The sequence below is a fragment of the Pseudophryne corroboree genome, chromosome 4 (assembly GCF_028390025.1).
Source record: "Pseudophryne corroboree isolate aPseCor3 chromosome 4, aPseCor3.hap2, whole genome shotgun sequence".
NCBI classification, from domain to species: Eukaryota; Metazoa; Chordata; class Amphibia; order Anura; family Myobatrachidae; genus Pseudophryne; species Pseudophryne corroboree.
The window spans coordinates 370,093,399-370,110,214 of NC_086447.1; the positions used below are offsets into that span (position 1 = coordinate 370,093,399).

General features: G+C 47.9%; 1 protein-coding gene across 3 annotated transcripts in view; it reads left to right on the top strand.

Moving 5' to 3' along the window:
• Nucleotides 1-16,816, top strand: part of EIF2B5 (eukaryotic translation initiation factor 2B subunit epsilon) — a 119,402-nt gene that overhangs the window by 23,548 nt on the left and 79,038 nt on the right. For all 3 annotated transcript variants that reach the window (XM_063916582.1, XM_063916581.1, XM_063916580.1), the window contains exon 2: nt 8,462-8,586. In XM_063916582.1, the coding sequence (XP_063772652.1) occupies nt 8,558-8,586 (29 nt within the window). In that variant the 5' untranslated portion in view covers nt 8,462-8,557. The remainder of the gene's footprint in view (nt 1-8,461; nt 8,587-16,816) is intronic.

Below are 16,816 nucleotides of genomic sequence, written 5' to 3' on the forward strand. Positions count from 1 at the left end.
GTGTGAACTGGCTCCTCCCTCTATGCCCCTCCTCCAGACTCCAGTTAGATTCTGTGCCCAGCGAGACTGGAAGCACACTGAGGAGCTCTCCTGAGTTGCTCAGAAAAATACTTTATTTAGGTTTATTATTTTCAGGGAGACCTGCTGGCTACAGACTCCCTGCAGCGTGGGAGTGAGGGGAGAGAAGCAGACCTACTTCTTAAGAGTTCAAGGGCTCTGCTTCTTAGGCTACTGGACACCATTAGCTCCAGAGGGTTCGATCACTACGGTACGCCTAGCTGCTTGTTCCCGGAGCCGCGCCGTCACTCCCCTCACAAAGCCAGAAGATAGAAGCCGGGTGAGTATGAGAAGATCAGAAGACTTCAGTGACGGCAGAAGACGCGTTTGAGGTACGACCGCGACCGATGCGCGCCATGCTCCCACACTGATCCCGGCACTGCAGGGCGCAGGGGGGGCGCCCTGGGCAGCATGGGGGGCCTCAAATAGCACTGGCATAGAGTATAACAGTGCCCAGGCACTTGTTAAGGGACCCCCGCCAGTATAAAGAATTTTGAGCGGGACCTAAGCGCGCCATGTCGGGGGGGGGGGGGGGGGCTTAGCCGCATAGCTCTCACCAGCGCCATTTTTCTCTTCACAGAAGGCTGTAGAGACGCTGGCCCTGATCCTCCACACTGCTGTAGAAGTAACAGGGTGCAAAACGGGGGGGGGGGGGGGGGGGGGGCACTAGTGATTGGTGAATTATTTTATATGATAAAAGCGCTAGCAGGTCTGGGCAATCTTGTTACTGACTTCAGAACCAGGATAGGCGCTGGGTGTGAGCTGGCTGAACTCTCTCTGTGTCTTTCTAACAGGCTCTGCTGTGGGTCTGTCTCCTATATCCCAGTGTGTTTGTGGCTGTCTGTACGTGTGTGTGTGTCGACATGTCTGAGGCTGAATGCTCCTCCCAGGAGGAGGCTGGTGTGGGGACAGACAGTTCGGTGAGAGTGACAGTGTCGGCACCGCCAACAGATGATTGGGTCAATATGTTGAGTGTTTTAAATACAAATGTGACTAAGTTGGCTAAGAGATTTGATAAATCTGAGTCTAAGAGCCACACATTGAGGAAATCCATGGAAGATGCTTTGTCACAGGTCCAGACCCCTTTGGGGTCGCAGAAACGTGCATTTGCCCAGATAGTAGATACAGATACCGACACGGACTCTGATTCCAGTGTCGACTATAGTGATGCCAGATTACATCCAAAACTGGCTAAGAGTATTCAGTACATGATTGTGGCGATAAAAGATGTTTTACATATCACTGAGGACCCTGCTGTTCCTGATATGAGGGTCTGTATGTTTAAAGGAAAGAAACCTGAGGTAACGTTTCCTCCCTCTCATGAACTGAACGCCCTTTTTGAAAAAGCTTGGGAAAATCCTGACAAAAAGATACATGTTCCCAAAAGAATTCCAATGGCATATCCGTTCCCCTCTGGGGACAGGGACAGCTGGGAGTCAATCCCCACGGTAGACAAGGCTTTATCGCGTCTATCCAAAAAGGTGGCGCTTCCGTCCCCTGACACGGCAGCCCTGAAGAATCCTGCGGATCGTAAGCAGGAAAATACCCTGAAATCCATTTATGTCACTACAGGGTCGCTACTCAGGCCCGCTGTTGCTGCGGCTTGGGTGAGTAGCGCTATTGAAAAGTGGGTGGATAACTTGTCCTCTGAGGTAGATACCCTGGACAGGGATAGTGTGCTTTTGACTTTGGATCACATCAGGGACGCTGCAGCGTATTTAAAAGAATCGGTAAGGGATTTTGGCCTTTTGGGATCAAGGGCCAATGCCATGGCAGTCTCAGCTAGGAGAGCATTGTGGATTCACCAATGGAATGCTGATGCTGACTCTAAGAAGGCGATGGAGTCTTTACCGTTTAACGGTAAGGTCTTGTTTGGTGACGGCCTCACTGACCTGGTCTCTACAGCTTCCGCGGGTAAGTCATCTTTTTTACCTTATGTTACTGCACAGCAGAAGAAATCGCCTCACTATCAGATGCAGTCCTTTCGGCTCAACAAATTCAAAAAAGGACGTGGGTCCTCCTTCCTGGCTGCGAGGGGAAGAGGAAGGGGAAAAAGGTCACAGGCTGTGGCAAGTTCCCAGGAGCAGAAGTCCTCTCCGGCTTCTATCAAATCCACCGCATGACGCTGGGGCTCCTCTGCGGGTGTCCGCTCCAGTGGGGGCACGTCTCAAACTCTTCAGTCAGGTCTGGGTACACTCGGGCCTGGATCCTTGGATAATAGACATAGTAACCCAAGGGTACAAAATAGTTTCAAGACGTGCCCCCTCACCGATTTTTCAAATCGTCCTTGCCAGCTTCTCTTCCAGAAAGGGAGATAGTAAGCGCTGCGATACTAAAGTTGTGTCAAAATCAAGTGGTTGTCACGTTGACCCCGTCTCAACAGGGGGAAGGTTTTTATTTGAGCCTGTTCGTGGTCCCGAAGCCGGATGGCTCAGTCAGACCGATTCTAAACCTAAAATCCCTCAATTTCTTTCTAAAAAAAATTCAAGATGGAGTCTCTATGAGCAGTGATCTCCAGTCTGGCGGAGGGGGATTTTATGGTGTCAGTCGACATAAAAGATGCCTACTTACATGTCCCCATATATCCTCCACATCAGGCTTACCTGAGATTTGCTGTGCAGGATTGTCATTACCAGTTTCAGACGTTGCCGTTTGGTCTGTCCACGGCTCCGAGGATTTTCACCAAAGTAATGGCGGAAATTATGGTTCTCCTGCGCAAGCAGGGAATCACAATTATCCCGTACTTGGACGATCTCCTCATAAAGGCGAGGTCCAAGGAGAATTGTTGAAGAATGTTGCTCTTTCACTGACGATTCTGCAACAACACGGTTGGCTCCAAAATCTGCCAAAATCACAGTTGGATCTAACGACACGGCTGTCGTTCCTGGGTATGATTCTGGATACAAAAAGCTTTGGAAATACAGAACATGGTAAAACAGATTCTGAAACCGACAAGGGTGTCCGTTCTTCACTGCACTCGGTTGCTGGGGAAAATGGTGGCGGCCTACGAGGCCATTCCGTTTGGCAGGTTCCATGCCAGGGTGTTTCAGTGGAACCTGCCGGACCAGTGGTCCGGGTCTCACCTGGACATGCACAAGAATTTCCCTTCTGTGGTGGCTGCACAGTTCTCACCTTCTGGAGGGACGCAGGTTTGGGATTCAGGATTTGATCCTGGTGACCACGGATGCAAGCCTCCGAGGCTGGGAAGCAGTCGCGCAGGGAAGAAACTTTCAGGGAAAGTGGTCAAGTCAGGAAGCTTGTCTACACATAAACATTCTGGAATTAAGATCCATCCACAACGGCATACTGCAAGCAGAACATCTTCTTCGAGGTCTGCCGGTCTTGATTCAGTCAGACAACGTGACAGCAGTGGCGTACATAAACCGCCAAGGCGGAACAAAGAGCAGAGCGGCGATGGCCGAGGCCACGAAGATTCTTCGCTGGGCGGAAAGACATGCCAGCGCTCTGGCAGCGGTCTTCATTCCAGGAGTGGACAACTGGGAAGCAGACTTCCTCAGCAGACACGATCTCCATCCAGGAGAGTGGGGTCTTCATAAAGAGGTCTTTGCAGAAGTGACAAGTCGTTGGGGAGTTCCTCAAGTGGACATGATGGCGTCCCGCCTCAACAAGAAACTTCAGAGATATTGTTCCAGGTCAAGGGACCCTCAAGCGATAGCGGTGGACGCCCTAGTGACACCGTGGGTGTTTCAGTCGGTCTATGTGTTCCCTCCTCTTCCACTCTTTCCGAAGGTGATAAAAATTATAAGAAGAACAAGGGTTCAGGGGATCCTCATTGTTCTGTGTTGGCCAAAAAGGGACTGGTATCCAGATCTTCAGGAGTTGCTCATAGAAGGTCCCTGGCCTCTTCCTCTTCGGGAGGACCTGTTACAACATGGGTCGTGCGTGTATCGGGACTTACCGCGGCTGCGTTTGACGGCGTTGCGGTTGAACGCAATATCCTAGCCCGAAAGGGTATTCCCAGGGAAGTCATTCCTACACTTCTTCAGGCTAGAAAAGAAGTAACGGCAAAGCATTACCACCGTATTTGGAGAAAATATGTGTCTTGGTGTGAATCCAAGAAGGCTCCTACGGAAGAATTTCACCTGGGGCGTTTGCTCCATTTCCTACAAGCAGATGTGGATGCGGGCCTAAAGTTAGGCTCTATTAAAGTACAGATTTCAGACTTGACGATCTTTTTTCAAAAAGAATTGGCCTCCCTTCCAGAAGTTCAGACCTTCGTAAAAGGCGTGCTGCACATCCAACCTCCCTTTGTGCCCCCAGTGGCGCCATGAGACCTTAATGTGGTGTTGCAATTCTTGCAATCCGCATTGGTTTGAACCTTTGCGCAAGGTTGAGTTAAAATTCCTTACTTGGAAAGTGGTCAAGTTGTTGGCCTTGGCGTCTGCAAGGCGAGTGTCTGAGTTGGCGGCTTTGTCTCACAAAAGCCCCTATTTGATTTTCCATGTTGATAGAGCGGAGTTGAGAACTCGTCAGCAATTTCTGCCGAAAGTGGTTTCATCATTTCATGTTAACCAGCCAATTGTGGTGCCAGAGCTTTGAAGATCTATGTTGCCAGAACGGCGCAGATTAGGAAAACAGAGGCTCTGTTTGTCCTGTGGGCTCCCAACAAGATTGGGGCTCCTGCTTCTAAGCAGACTATTGCGCGCTGGATTTGTAATACAATTCAGCAGACTCATTCTACGGCAGGATTGCCGTTACCGAAATCGGTGAAAGCCCATTCTACCAGAAAGGTGGGCTCATCCTGGGTGGCTGCCCGGGGAGTCTCGGCGTTACAACTTTGCCGAGCTGCTACTTGGTCGGGTTCAAACACCTTTGCAAAGTTTTACAAGTTTGATACCCTGGCTGAGGAAGACCTTTTGTTTGGTCAATCGGTGCTGCAGAGTCATCCGCACTCTCCCGCCCGTTCTAGAGCTTTGGTATAAACCCCATGGTTCTTGAAGCATCCCCTGCATCCTCTAGGACGTTTGAGAAAATAGGATTTTAATACCTACCGGTAAATCCTTTTCTCTTAGTCCGTAGAGGATGCTGGGCGCCCGTGCGGGCTGTATCTGCAGTTTGCTTATAGTTACGCTCGTGTTGCGCTGTGTTTCATCACTCTGTGACTGTTGTTGGTCGTGCCGTTGCATACGTTGTTGTTAAATGCCATGTTGTACGGCGTGTTAGTGGTGTTAGCTGGTCTATATCTCACCTTAGTTAAATAATTAAATAAATCCTTTCCCTCGAAATGTCCGTCACCCTGGGCACAGTTCCTATAACTGGAGTCTGGAGGAGGGGCATAGAGGGAGGAGCCAGTTCACACCCATTCAAAGTCTTATAGTGTGCCCATGTCTCCTGCGGATCCCGTCTATACCCCATGGTTCTTGAAGCATCCCCAGCATCCTCTACGGACTAAGAGAAAAGGATGTACCGGTAGGTATTAAATTCCTATTATTAATGTATTACGATGACTATGAATCAGCTTGGCTTTAGTCACGTCCCAAATTTTGCCCCTCAAAAATAAAATGTGCCCTCCTTACTAATCAGCAGCAACTTGCCCAAAAAAATCCACTGTGAAAACTACACCACGCTCACATGTTCTTCAACTTCATACTTACATGTTATAAACTTGTAATGTGATGCCATGGCTGACACTACATATACGGATATTAGCCATACTGCGTTCCAATATGGAAACATGCAAAATCATCACCAACCCCTCATCCAGAGTCTTCCTAGATCCACACAAAATATTATCTTCTGGGTAAGACGCTATCCCTTTTTGCCTAATCCCACCCATTTTGAGGTACATAATTCAGATATGTCAAAATTGGGACAGTTAGGAGGTCAGAGCCTGATTCAGGGCTGATCGCTGCTACAACAGCAATTGCACCCTGAAGTCCTGTCTCTTGTGCGCACGCGCACCCATTGAGATGCAAAAGCATCTCACTGGTGCGATTGCCTCTGCCTGATTGACAGGGAGGCGGTTGCAGGTTGGGAGGAGGCGTGCCAACGGCATTAGAATGCCGATTGGGGGGATGCAGTCCTGACACTGCAGGCATTTCCAGACCATTGCTGGGGCGCGCCGCAGCGGCTGCTTGACGCCACACGCTGCTGCGACCCAAAACATGGCGGGTAAACATTGAAAATATATGGAAGTTGTTGAAGTGGATGCAAAAATGGCTAAGTTACACATCTTATATTAACGTATTTTATATGGCCATCGTTACCAGATTAAATATTTTATGCTCTTCACAGTTAATCAAGTAGATAGAGGCCTACATTGATTAACATTGATTCTGCAGGTTTAAGTAAATTGTATCAGAGCCATTTGGGGAGAGAAATGTAACATGAGTAACATGTCAAAGTTGATTAAAAGTATAGTTTGGGTAAACATTCAGTTTTTGTTTGTGTGTCAATAATAAATGAAGGGTCTTGTAAGTGTATAATATAACAATCATATTGTAAAAATATGAGAGCAGGTTTAAATACATATATAAGTCCCCTCAGTTCCCGTGTCCACTCTGTTGTAACATAAGTCACGCATATAAACAGTAAAATGTAACTACAGTAATGAGTGTACATTTGCTTTTATGCCATAGTAACAACTGACAAAAAGGTCTAAAAACACAAAGGGGTATATTCAATTAGGATCGGATCCATTCCGACTGCAATTTGTCGGAATGGATCCGACAACCCCTATTCAATCTCATCTCAATTCGACTTTTTAAAGGAGATGAGACTTGTGAGCGGAGGAGAGGGGGGGAGACCAACAAGGACAGCCGCTGGCAGATGGAGGAGGGCAGCGATACAGCAGTGCTGCAGAAGGATGTCTCACAGCCGCCAGACCTCACGGCAGCATCCACCCGGCTCCAGCAAGCGTGACCTCGCTTGCTGGAGCCGGGTGGACGCTGCCGTGAGCGACGCGACTATGAGACATCCTGGTGCAGCGCTGTGCAGCGATGTCTTTGCACTTCAAGAGTATCTCCCGGCCAGCGCAGCTTTAGCGTGCTGGCCGGGAACTACTCGTCACTCCCTGGCCCGCTGCGTGTGACGTCACGCAGCCGCCGCGGCCCGGCCCCCCAATGGTCCGGCCAAGCCTGCGTTGGCCGGACCGCACCCCCTAATTGGCGACTTAACGCCGCCGTCCAGCCCCCTCCCGCCCAGCGACCCCCTCTGCCTCAGAGGCGATCACTAGACAACGACGGCTGGCATGTTCCGGTGCACTGCGGCGCCGGCGCATGCGCAGTTCCGACCCGATTGCTGCACTGCGAGAAACTTCAGCGAGCGATCGGGTTGGAATGACCCCCATTGTTATGTTCCTTCTCTCAAGTATGTCCTTTCTCCTTTGGGCACTGTTTTACCTATAACTGCCTGTGGGAGGGGGTATAGAGGGGAGGAGCCAGCACACCCAGTGAAGAAATTTAAAGTGTACCAGCTCCTTTGGACCCTGTCTATACCCATCATACTAATTCTCCCCAATATCCCTTATGTACTGCAAGAAAAGGATTTACCGGTAGGTAATTAAAATCCTATATATAATTTATTACCAGTTATTTATATAGCATATCCATATTCCACGGTGCTTTACAGTGAGATTTTGGCCATTCACATCAGTCTCTGTCAGTGGTAGCTGCAGCCCCTGATCTGCAGCTCAAACCACATACGACAGCGGGAAGCGGTATAGCAGATATGAACATACATGCAGGGATGTATGTAACATATGTGCTGGCTGCAGTTGTCCTGGGATTGGCCGCGCTGTCTGTCTTCCAGCCGCCGCTAAACCCGGGATTCTGCTTTTGGCTCCACTCCTCTTCAAAGTCTGCCCCCAGACTCTTGTGAAAGCTAGCCAATGGGAGCCTGGAGGCGGGCTCAGCAGGAGGTGTTATGCTGAATGCTGAGTCTCGGGTTCAATGGCGGCTGTAAGAAGACATGCAGTGCTGCCAATTTCTGGACACCTGCAGCCAGCACATATGTTACATATCCCTGTATGTATGTTCATATGTGCTATCCCGCTCCCCCTGCAGTATGTGGTGTGAGCTGCATCCACCACTGGTCCCTGCTGCAGTGGAGCTTACAATCTATGGACTCTATTCAATTCAGTGCGGATTGAATAGCTATTCAATTCAGCGCGATGTGATGCCCAACAAGAGGGTTTCTTCTTGCATCCCTGGAGGGGTGCAAGCAGAAATCTGATAAAAGTGCTGGCGCCATGCTGATTTCTGGCAGAATCAGCATTGCCCCCGGGCACTTTAGTTGAAGAATGCCGGTTCTCGCGACAAATCACCCTGTTAATCAGCAAGAACTATGCTCACATTATTTGGATAACATTTGTGCAAGTTTTGATAATGCCACCATGACTATATATATATATATATATATTTTTTTTTTTTTTTTTTTTTTACAGGCTCTCTTACCACTGGCTAATGTGGCTTTAATTGACTATACACTGGAATTCCTCACTGCCACTGGTGTTAAAGAAACATTTGTGTTTTGCTGCTGGATGGCAAATGAAATAAAGGATCACCTGAGGTAACAAGTGAGCAAAGCACTCATCACTGAATTTAGTTAAACATTGCATTTTTTCCCCACACAGTTACTTAGCCTTCAATAAATGATTTGAGTGTGATATGGTCAGTCCTGTGTCACAGTTTGTCATGTAGTAGAATGCTAGATGATGCAATAGCTACCTAGCATTAACATGCAATGACTTTTCATCAACCGTCCTTATTACTGAAGATTGATTTAAAGGGATGTGTGTTTAATTCAACTTTCATAAAGTAAATGTATATTTTACATTTTGTTTTCAACAATAATTAACAAGATATATGTCCATATATAATTGTGCAACTAAGATAATATCCCCATTCATAAAATATGTGGGAAAAGTCACTAGATATGTAAGTATGTAAACTTTTTCACAGGCTGTGTTCAAAATATTTATACTAATTGTGTAGATATTGATTTGATATGGTTGAAAACAGTGACCTCCTGTGGGAATAGAGTACATACGTATTCCCGGCGGACGGGATGCCGGCTGTCCATATCCCGACTGCAGCATCCCGCCCGCTAGAGTTCCGCCAGCGAGCATAATAGCGCAAAAAGTCCCCTTGTGGAGTCACTGCGCTTGCCTTGCTTTGGCCTTGGTGGCTCACTGCACTCGCCACAGGTTTTATACCCACTCTATGAGTGTCATGGACACTCCCAAGTGGGAATAGCCCCTGTGCGCCAGTATTTCGGCTGACGGGATTCCTGACCGCCGGGATCCTGACAGCCAGCAAATTAACTGCATTTCCTCCTATGTGGGTTACTCCTTTCAAACCGCATATAACGTGTCGCGCCCGGGAGCCATACACGGGTGCGACCCACTGAGGCCCCTTTCACAGAGGCGTCCCAGCCCGGCATATTGCTGGGATGGTGACGTCCGCAGTGACGCGTGCGGAGGCGGCACTTGGAGATCAGATGATCTCCAAGCACCACCCATTCATGCAGTGTGAACGGGAAACGGGTTGCGTCAACCTGCCAAATATCCCGGGTCGCTCGACCTGGGATATTTCCCCTGGGCCCTTTCAGACCACACAGGAGTCAGGGTTACTGCGCGATCATATGCAATAACCCGGGTTATAAGTTGGCAATCTGAAAGCGGTATATTTTCTACTTTCCTACCGTCTCTGATATTCAGGGAAACTGTTCCTGACTTGTTTAGCACTATCCCTAAGGCCTGTCAGTTGGTGCTGCACAATTATGATATCACTCTCCTCCCACTATGGAGGGAACACTGGTAAGAAGAGTAAGGAGGATTTATGCTAAAAGAAAAAAGGAGCCACTCTTCTGCATGCTGATGGCTGCATGAGTGGCTGTGTAACAAAGAATGTGTGATGCGTTGCAGGTTATCTGTGCTAAGAAGTGTGGTAATTTCTCTTACGTCCTAGAGGATACTGGGGTTCATTTAGTACCATAGGGTATAGACGGGTTCACTAGGAGCCATGGGCACTTTAAGAATTTGATAGTGTGGGCTGGCTCCTCCCTCTATGCCGCTCCTACAAGACTCAGTTTAGAAAATGTGCCCAGAGGAGCCGGTCACGCTGAAGGAATCTCCTCCTGAAGAGTTTTCTGCATTTATTTTATGTTTGTTATTTTCAGTCAGGACTGGATGGCACCAGACTGCCTGCTTCGTGGGTCTTAGGTGGGGGAACGGCCCAACCTCTTGAACGGTTAATGGTCCCGTTTCCCGCTGACAGGACACTGAGCTGAGGGAACTATTCGCAAGCCCCACCACGGCGAGCGTACAGTCCTGCAGCACGCCGCCAACCCTAACAGAGCCAGAAGAATGAAGAGTGGTGAGTACTGAGCCGGCGTCCTGGCTAGCGGGGCGCCGGCCATTATGGCGGCATGAGGGTACGGAGACGCACGGCTTCTAAACGGGGCGTAATGCGTCTCCGGACACAGTGCACAACTGTGTCCCAGTACTCTGCACACAGTACCCATACTGGCACAACAGCCTTAAAAGTTTCTCTCCATTTTAAGCACAAAAATTACCTCAGCCAGTATAAAAAAAAGTGGGAAGACCGCGTGCCATTGAAGGGGCGGGGCTTCACTATGAGAGGATCCAGCAATTCATCAGCGCCATTTTCCCTCTGCAGCGGACACTGACAGGACAGGGACGCGCAGCTCCTCCAGTGTGACTCCAGATTACCTCAGCGGTACCAGGGGGTCATAGCAGGGTGGGGGGGAGTGATTATTTGTGTACTAAGTCCCCTACCAGGGTACTTAGTCTGTGACCGGGCTAAGCTTGGCATTAGCGATAAGGGCGTGGTGGGGGCTGGCTCCAAACAACTCTGTCTCCCTGGAGGGCTCTTTGTGGGTTAATTGTGCTTAACCTTTCCTGTGTGTGTGTGTGTGTGTGTGTGTGTGTGTGTGTGTGTGTGTGTGTGTGTGTGTGCTGTCACATTACATTGTCAGGCAAAGAGTGTGTCTTCTACCGCAGAGTGTTCTTCTTCACCAGGTGGCTCACTACCGGGTACTCGGGGTTCACAGACTAGCGGGGCTGAACCAGAATGGGTTAATTCTCTTAAGGAAAGGATCTCAACTCTTTCTACAAAATTGTCCCGCAATGAGAAAGAGATGCAATACTTAAAATAGACTGTGGGGTAAATTTACGAAGATGGGAGTTCTATTTAAGATGGGATGTTGCCCATAGCAACCAATCCGATTCCAGGTATTATCTTCCAGAAGGTGCTAGATAAATGAGAAGTAGAATCTGATTGGTTGCTATGGGCAACATTCCGTCTGAAATAGAACTCCCATTTTAGTAAATTTAACCCTGTTGATGAGTTTATGAACAGAGACTCAGTTCCCAAGACAGCGTCTCAATCCCCACCCATTTATCCGCAAAAGCCATCTCTGGACCATATCCTGCAGTCTGACACTGACAGGTCAGACATGGAGGAGGGGGAGGTAGACTCAGAGAGGGGGAGGGGGAGGGGGGGTGCAGCTCTGTCACAGGGAATAGAGGCTCTTATAGAGGCTATCAGAGATGTTCTGCATATTCCTGTTAAGGTGTCAGAGGAGTGTGAGGAATCTTATTTTCTCTGACGTCCTAAGTGGATGCTGGGGACTCCGTCAGGACCATGGGGATTAGCGGCTCCGCAGGAGACAGGGCACAAAAGTAAAAGCTTTAGGATCAGGTGGTGTGCACTGGCTCCTCCCCCTATGACCCTCCTCCAAGCCTCAGTTAGATTTTTGTGCCCGGCCGAGAAGGGTGCAATCTAGGTGGCTCTCCTAAAGAGCTGCTTAGAGTAAAAGTTTTTTATTTTCAGTGAGTCCTGCTGGCAACAGGCTCACTGCATCGAGGGACTTAGGGGAGAGAAGTGAACTCACCTGCGTGCAGGATGGATTGGCTTCTTAGGCTAGAACAAAAACGAAATTGGGCGCTGATGTTTAAATTAAACGCTAGCCGCACATTCCTGGGGCCTGGTTTGTGAGCCTCCAATTCATTTAAAACAAGACAAAACAATTTGGAACAGCGCTTAGCATTTAATAAAAGCTTTTTTTATTTTATTGTCTATAAAATTAAATCAAAATAAAAGATAAAAAATATATATATAAAAATACGGGAATTATATAATTATACAATTACCGGCCGGATTTCTTATATTATACAATCAGTCCATAAAACAATTAATATGTATATAATACACAACTGTTGCACACAGCACGAATTTCTCTAAAGTGATTATATATTTAAGCACAGCAGGATATACTCCACCAATTAAGAAAAACTTCTTATAATGACAATTATAACTTCGCAGGCGTCCCTGCGCTGTAAAATGTCTCTTATACTATCCGTTTGGTTTAGGGAAAAAAAATTTGTGATGAATTTATATCTTAATTGCTGAATGATTCCAAGCCGTCCTAAAACCGTAGATGACAACACAATAATTGGACAGATCTTAAATAGTTTATCCTTCCATGTCCATGTATCAGCACAGCGGCATAAATCACAGCTGTTGTGTGAATCTGATATTATGAAACTGCGGCACCTGGGGATAAAGGGAGTTTCATAATATCAGATTCACACAACAGCTGTGATTTATGCCGCTGTGCTGATACATGGACATTTTCACATCAGAACTCCCTCACATTTCACATAGAGACTGTTGCTTCATTCCGCTGCTTAAAGGAAGGATAAACTATTTAAGATCTGTCCAATTATTGTGTTGTCATCTACGGTTTTAGGACGGCTTGGAATCATTCAGCAATTAAGATATAAATTCATCACAAATTTTTTTTCCCTAAACCAAACGGATAGTATAAGAGACATTTTACAGCGCAGGGACGCCTGCGAAGTTATAATTGTCATTATAAGAAGTTTTTCTTAATTGGTGGAGTATATCCTGCTGTGCTTAAATATATAATCACTTTAGAGAAATTCGTGCTGTGTGCAACAGTTGTGTATTATATACATATTAATTGTTTTATGGACTGATTGTATAATATAAGAAATCCGGCCGGTAATTGTATAATTATATAATTCCCGTATTTTTATATATATATTTTTTATCTTTTATTTTGATTTAATTTTATAGACAATAAAATAAAAAAAGCTTTTATTAAATGCTAAGCGCTGTTCCAAATTGTTTTGGCTTCTTAGGCTACTGGACACCATTAGCTCCAGAGGGAGTCGGAACACAGGTCTCACCCTGGGGTTCGTCCCGGAGCCGCGCCGCCGACCCCCTTGCAGATGCCGAAAAGTGAAGGTCCAGAAACCGGCGGCAGAAGACTTTTCAGTCTTCATAAGGTAGCGCACAGCACTGCAGCTGTGCGCCATTGTTGTCAGCACACTTCATAGCAGCGGTCACTGAGGGTGCAGGGCGCTGGGGGGGGCGCCCTGGGCAGCAATGATAGTACCTTATTCTGGCTAAAAATACATCACATATAGCCCCTGGGGGCTATATGGATGTATTTAACCCCTGCCAGGTCTCAGAAAAACGGGAGAAGAAGCCCGCCGAAAAGGGGGCGGGGCCTATTCTCCTCAGCACACAGCGCCATTTTCCCTCACAGAAATGCTGGTGGGAAGGCTCCCAGGCTCTCCCCTGCACTGCACTACAGAAACAGGGTTAAAACAGAGAGGGGGGGCACTTATTTGGCGATATGACTATATATATTAAAATGCTATAAGGGAAAAACACTTATATAAAGGTTGTCCCTGTATAATTATAGCGTTTTTGGTGTGTGCTGGCAAACTCTCCCTCTGTCTCCCCAAAGGGCTAGTGGGGTCCTGTCCTCTATCAGAGCATTCCCTGTGTGTGTGCTGTGTGTCGGTACGTGTGTGTCGACATGTATGAGGACGATGTTGGTGAGGAGGCGGAGCAATTGCCTGTAATGGTGATGTCACTCTCTAGGGAGTCGACACCGGAATGGATGGCTTATTCAAGGAATTACGTGATAATGTCAACAGAGACGGCCGGCAAAAAAATAGTACCTGTCCAGGCGTCTCAAACACCGTCAGGGGCTTTAAAACGCCCATTTACCTCAGTCGGTCGACACAGACACGGACACTGATTTCAGTGTCGACGGTGAAGAAACAAACGTATTTTCCTTTAGGGCCACACGTTACTTGTTAAGGGCAATGAAGGAGGTGTTACATATTTCTGATACTACAAGTACCACAAAAAAGGGTATTATGTGGGGTGTGAAAAAACTACCTGTAGTTTTTCCTGAATCAGATAAATTAAATGAAGTGTGTGATGATGCGTGGGTTTCCCCCGATAGAAAATTATTGGCGGTATACCCTTTCCCGCCAGAAGTTAGGGTGCATTGGGAAACACCCCTTAGGGTGGATAAGGCGCTCACACGCTTATCAAAACAAGTGGCGGTACCGTCTCCGGATAGGGCCGTCCTCAAGGAGCCAACTGATAGGAGGCTGGAAAATATCCTAAGAAGTATATACACACATACTGGTGTTATACTGCGACCAGCGATCGCCTCAGCCTGGATGTGCAGAGCTGGGGTGGCTTGGTCGGATTCCCTGACTAAAAATATTGATACCCTTGACAGGGACAGTATTTTATTGACTATAGAGCATTTAAAGGATGCATTTCTATATATACGAGATGCACAGAGGGATATTTGCACTCTGGCATCAAGAGTAAGTGCGATGTCCATATCTGCCAGAAGATGTTTATGGACACGACAGTGGTCAGGTGATGCAGATTCCAAACGGCACAAAGAAGTATTGCCGTATAAAGGGGAGGAGTTATTTGGGGTCGGTCCATCGGACCTGGTGGCCACGGCAACTGCTGGAAAATCCACCGTTTTTACCCTAAGTCACATCTCTGCAGAAAAAGACACCGTCTTTTCAGCCTCGGTCCTTTCGTCCCCATAAGAGTCATATCTGCCCAGGGATAGAGGAAAGGGAAGAAGACTGCAGCAGGCAGCCCATTCCCAGGAACAGAAGCCTCCACCGCTTCTGCCAAGTTTCTCAGCATGACGCTGGGGCCGTACAGGACCCCTGGATCCTACAAGTAGGATCCCAGGGGTACAGATTGGAAAGTCGAGACGTTTCCCCCTCGCAGGTTCCTGAAGTCTGCTTTACCAACGTCTCCCTCCGACAGGGAGGCAGTATTGGAAACAATTCACAAGCTGTATTCCCAGCAGGTGATAATCAAAGTACCCCTCCTACAACAAGGAAAGGGGTATTATTCCACACTATGTTGTGGTACTGAAGCCAGAAGGCTCGGTGAGACCTATTCTAAATCTGAAATATTTGAACACTTACAAAGGTTCAAATCAAGATGGAGTCACTCAGAGCAGTGATAGCGAACCAGGAAGAAGGGGACTATAGGGTGTCCCGGGACATCAGGGATACTTACCTCCATGTCCCAATTTGCCCTTCTCACCAAGGGTACCTCAGGTTCGTGGTACAGAACTGTCACTATCAGTTTCAGACGCTGCCGTTTGGATTGTCCACGACACCCCGGGTCTTTACCAAGGTAATGGCCGAAATTATGATTCTTCTTCAAAGAAAATGGACGACCTCCTGATAAGAGCAAGGTCCAGAGAACAGTTGGAGGTCGGAGTAGCACTATCTCAAGTAGTTCTACGACAACACGGGTGGATTCTAAATATTCCAAAACCGCAGTTGTTTCCGACGACACATCGGCTGTTCCTAGGGATGATTCTGGACACAGTCCAGAAAAGGGTGTTTCTCCCGGAGAAGAAAGCCAGGGAGTTATCCGAGCTAGTCAGGAACCTCCTAAAACCAGGAAAAGTGTCAGTGCATCATTGCACAAGGGTCCTGGGAAAAATGGTGGCTTCTTACGAAGCGATTCCATTCGGCAGTTTTCACGCAAGAAGTTTTCAGTGGGATCTGCTGGAAAAATGGTCCGGATCGCATCTTCAGATGCATCAGCGGATAACCCTGTCTCCAAGGACAAGGGTGTTTCTTCTGCGGTGGCTGCAAAGTACTCATCTACTAATGGGCCGCAGATTCGGCATTCAGGAAGGGTCCTGGTGTCCAGGGATGCCAGCCTGAGAGGCTGGGGAGCAGTCACACAGGGAAAAAATTTCCAGGGAGTGTGATCAAGTCTGGAGAATTCTCTCCACATAAATATACTGGAACTAAGGGCAAGTTACAATGCTCTAAGCTTAGCAAGACCTCTGCTTCAAGGTCAGCCGGTATTGATCCAGTGGGACAACATCACGGCAGTCGCCCACGTAAACAGACAGGGCGGCACAAGAAGCAGAAGGGCAATAGCAGAAACTGCAAGGATTCTTCGCTGGGCGGAAAATCAGGTGATAGCACTGTCAGCAGTGTTCATTCCGACGCCCGGGAGAGTGGGGATTTCATCGGGAAGTCTTCCACATGATTGTGAACCATTGGGAAAGACCAAAGGTGGACATGATGGCGTCCCGCCTGAACAAAATACTGGACAGGTATTGCGCCAGGTCAAGAGACCCTCAGGCAATAGCTGTGGATGCTCTGGTAACACCGTGGGTGTACCAGTCAGTGTATGTGTTCCCTCCTCTGCTTCTCATACCCAAGGTACTGAGAATTATAAGTCGTAGAGGAGTAAGAACTATACTCGTGGCTCCGGATTGGCCAAGAAGGACTTGATACCTGGAACTTCAAGAGATGCTCACAGAGGACTCATGGCCTCTGCCGCTAAGAAGGGACTTGCTTCAGCAAGTACCATGTCTGTTCCAAGACTTACCGCGGCTGCGTTTGACGGCATGGCGGTTGAACGCCGGATCCTAAGGG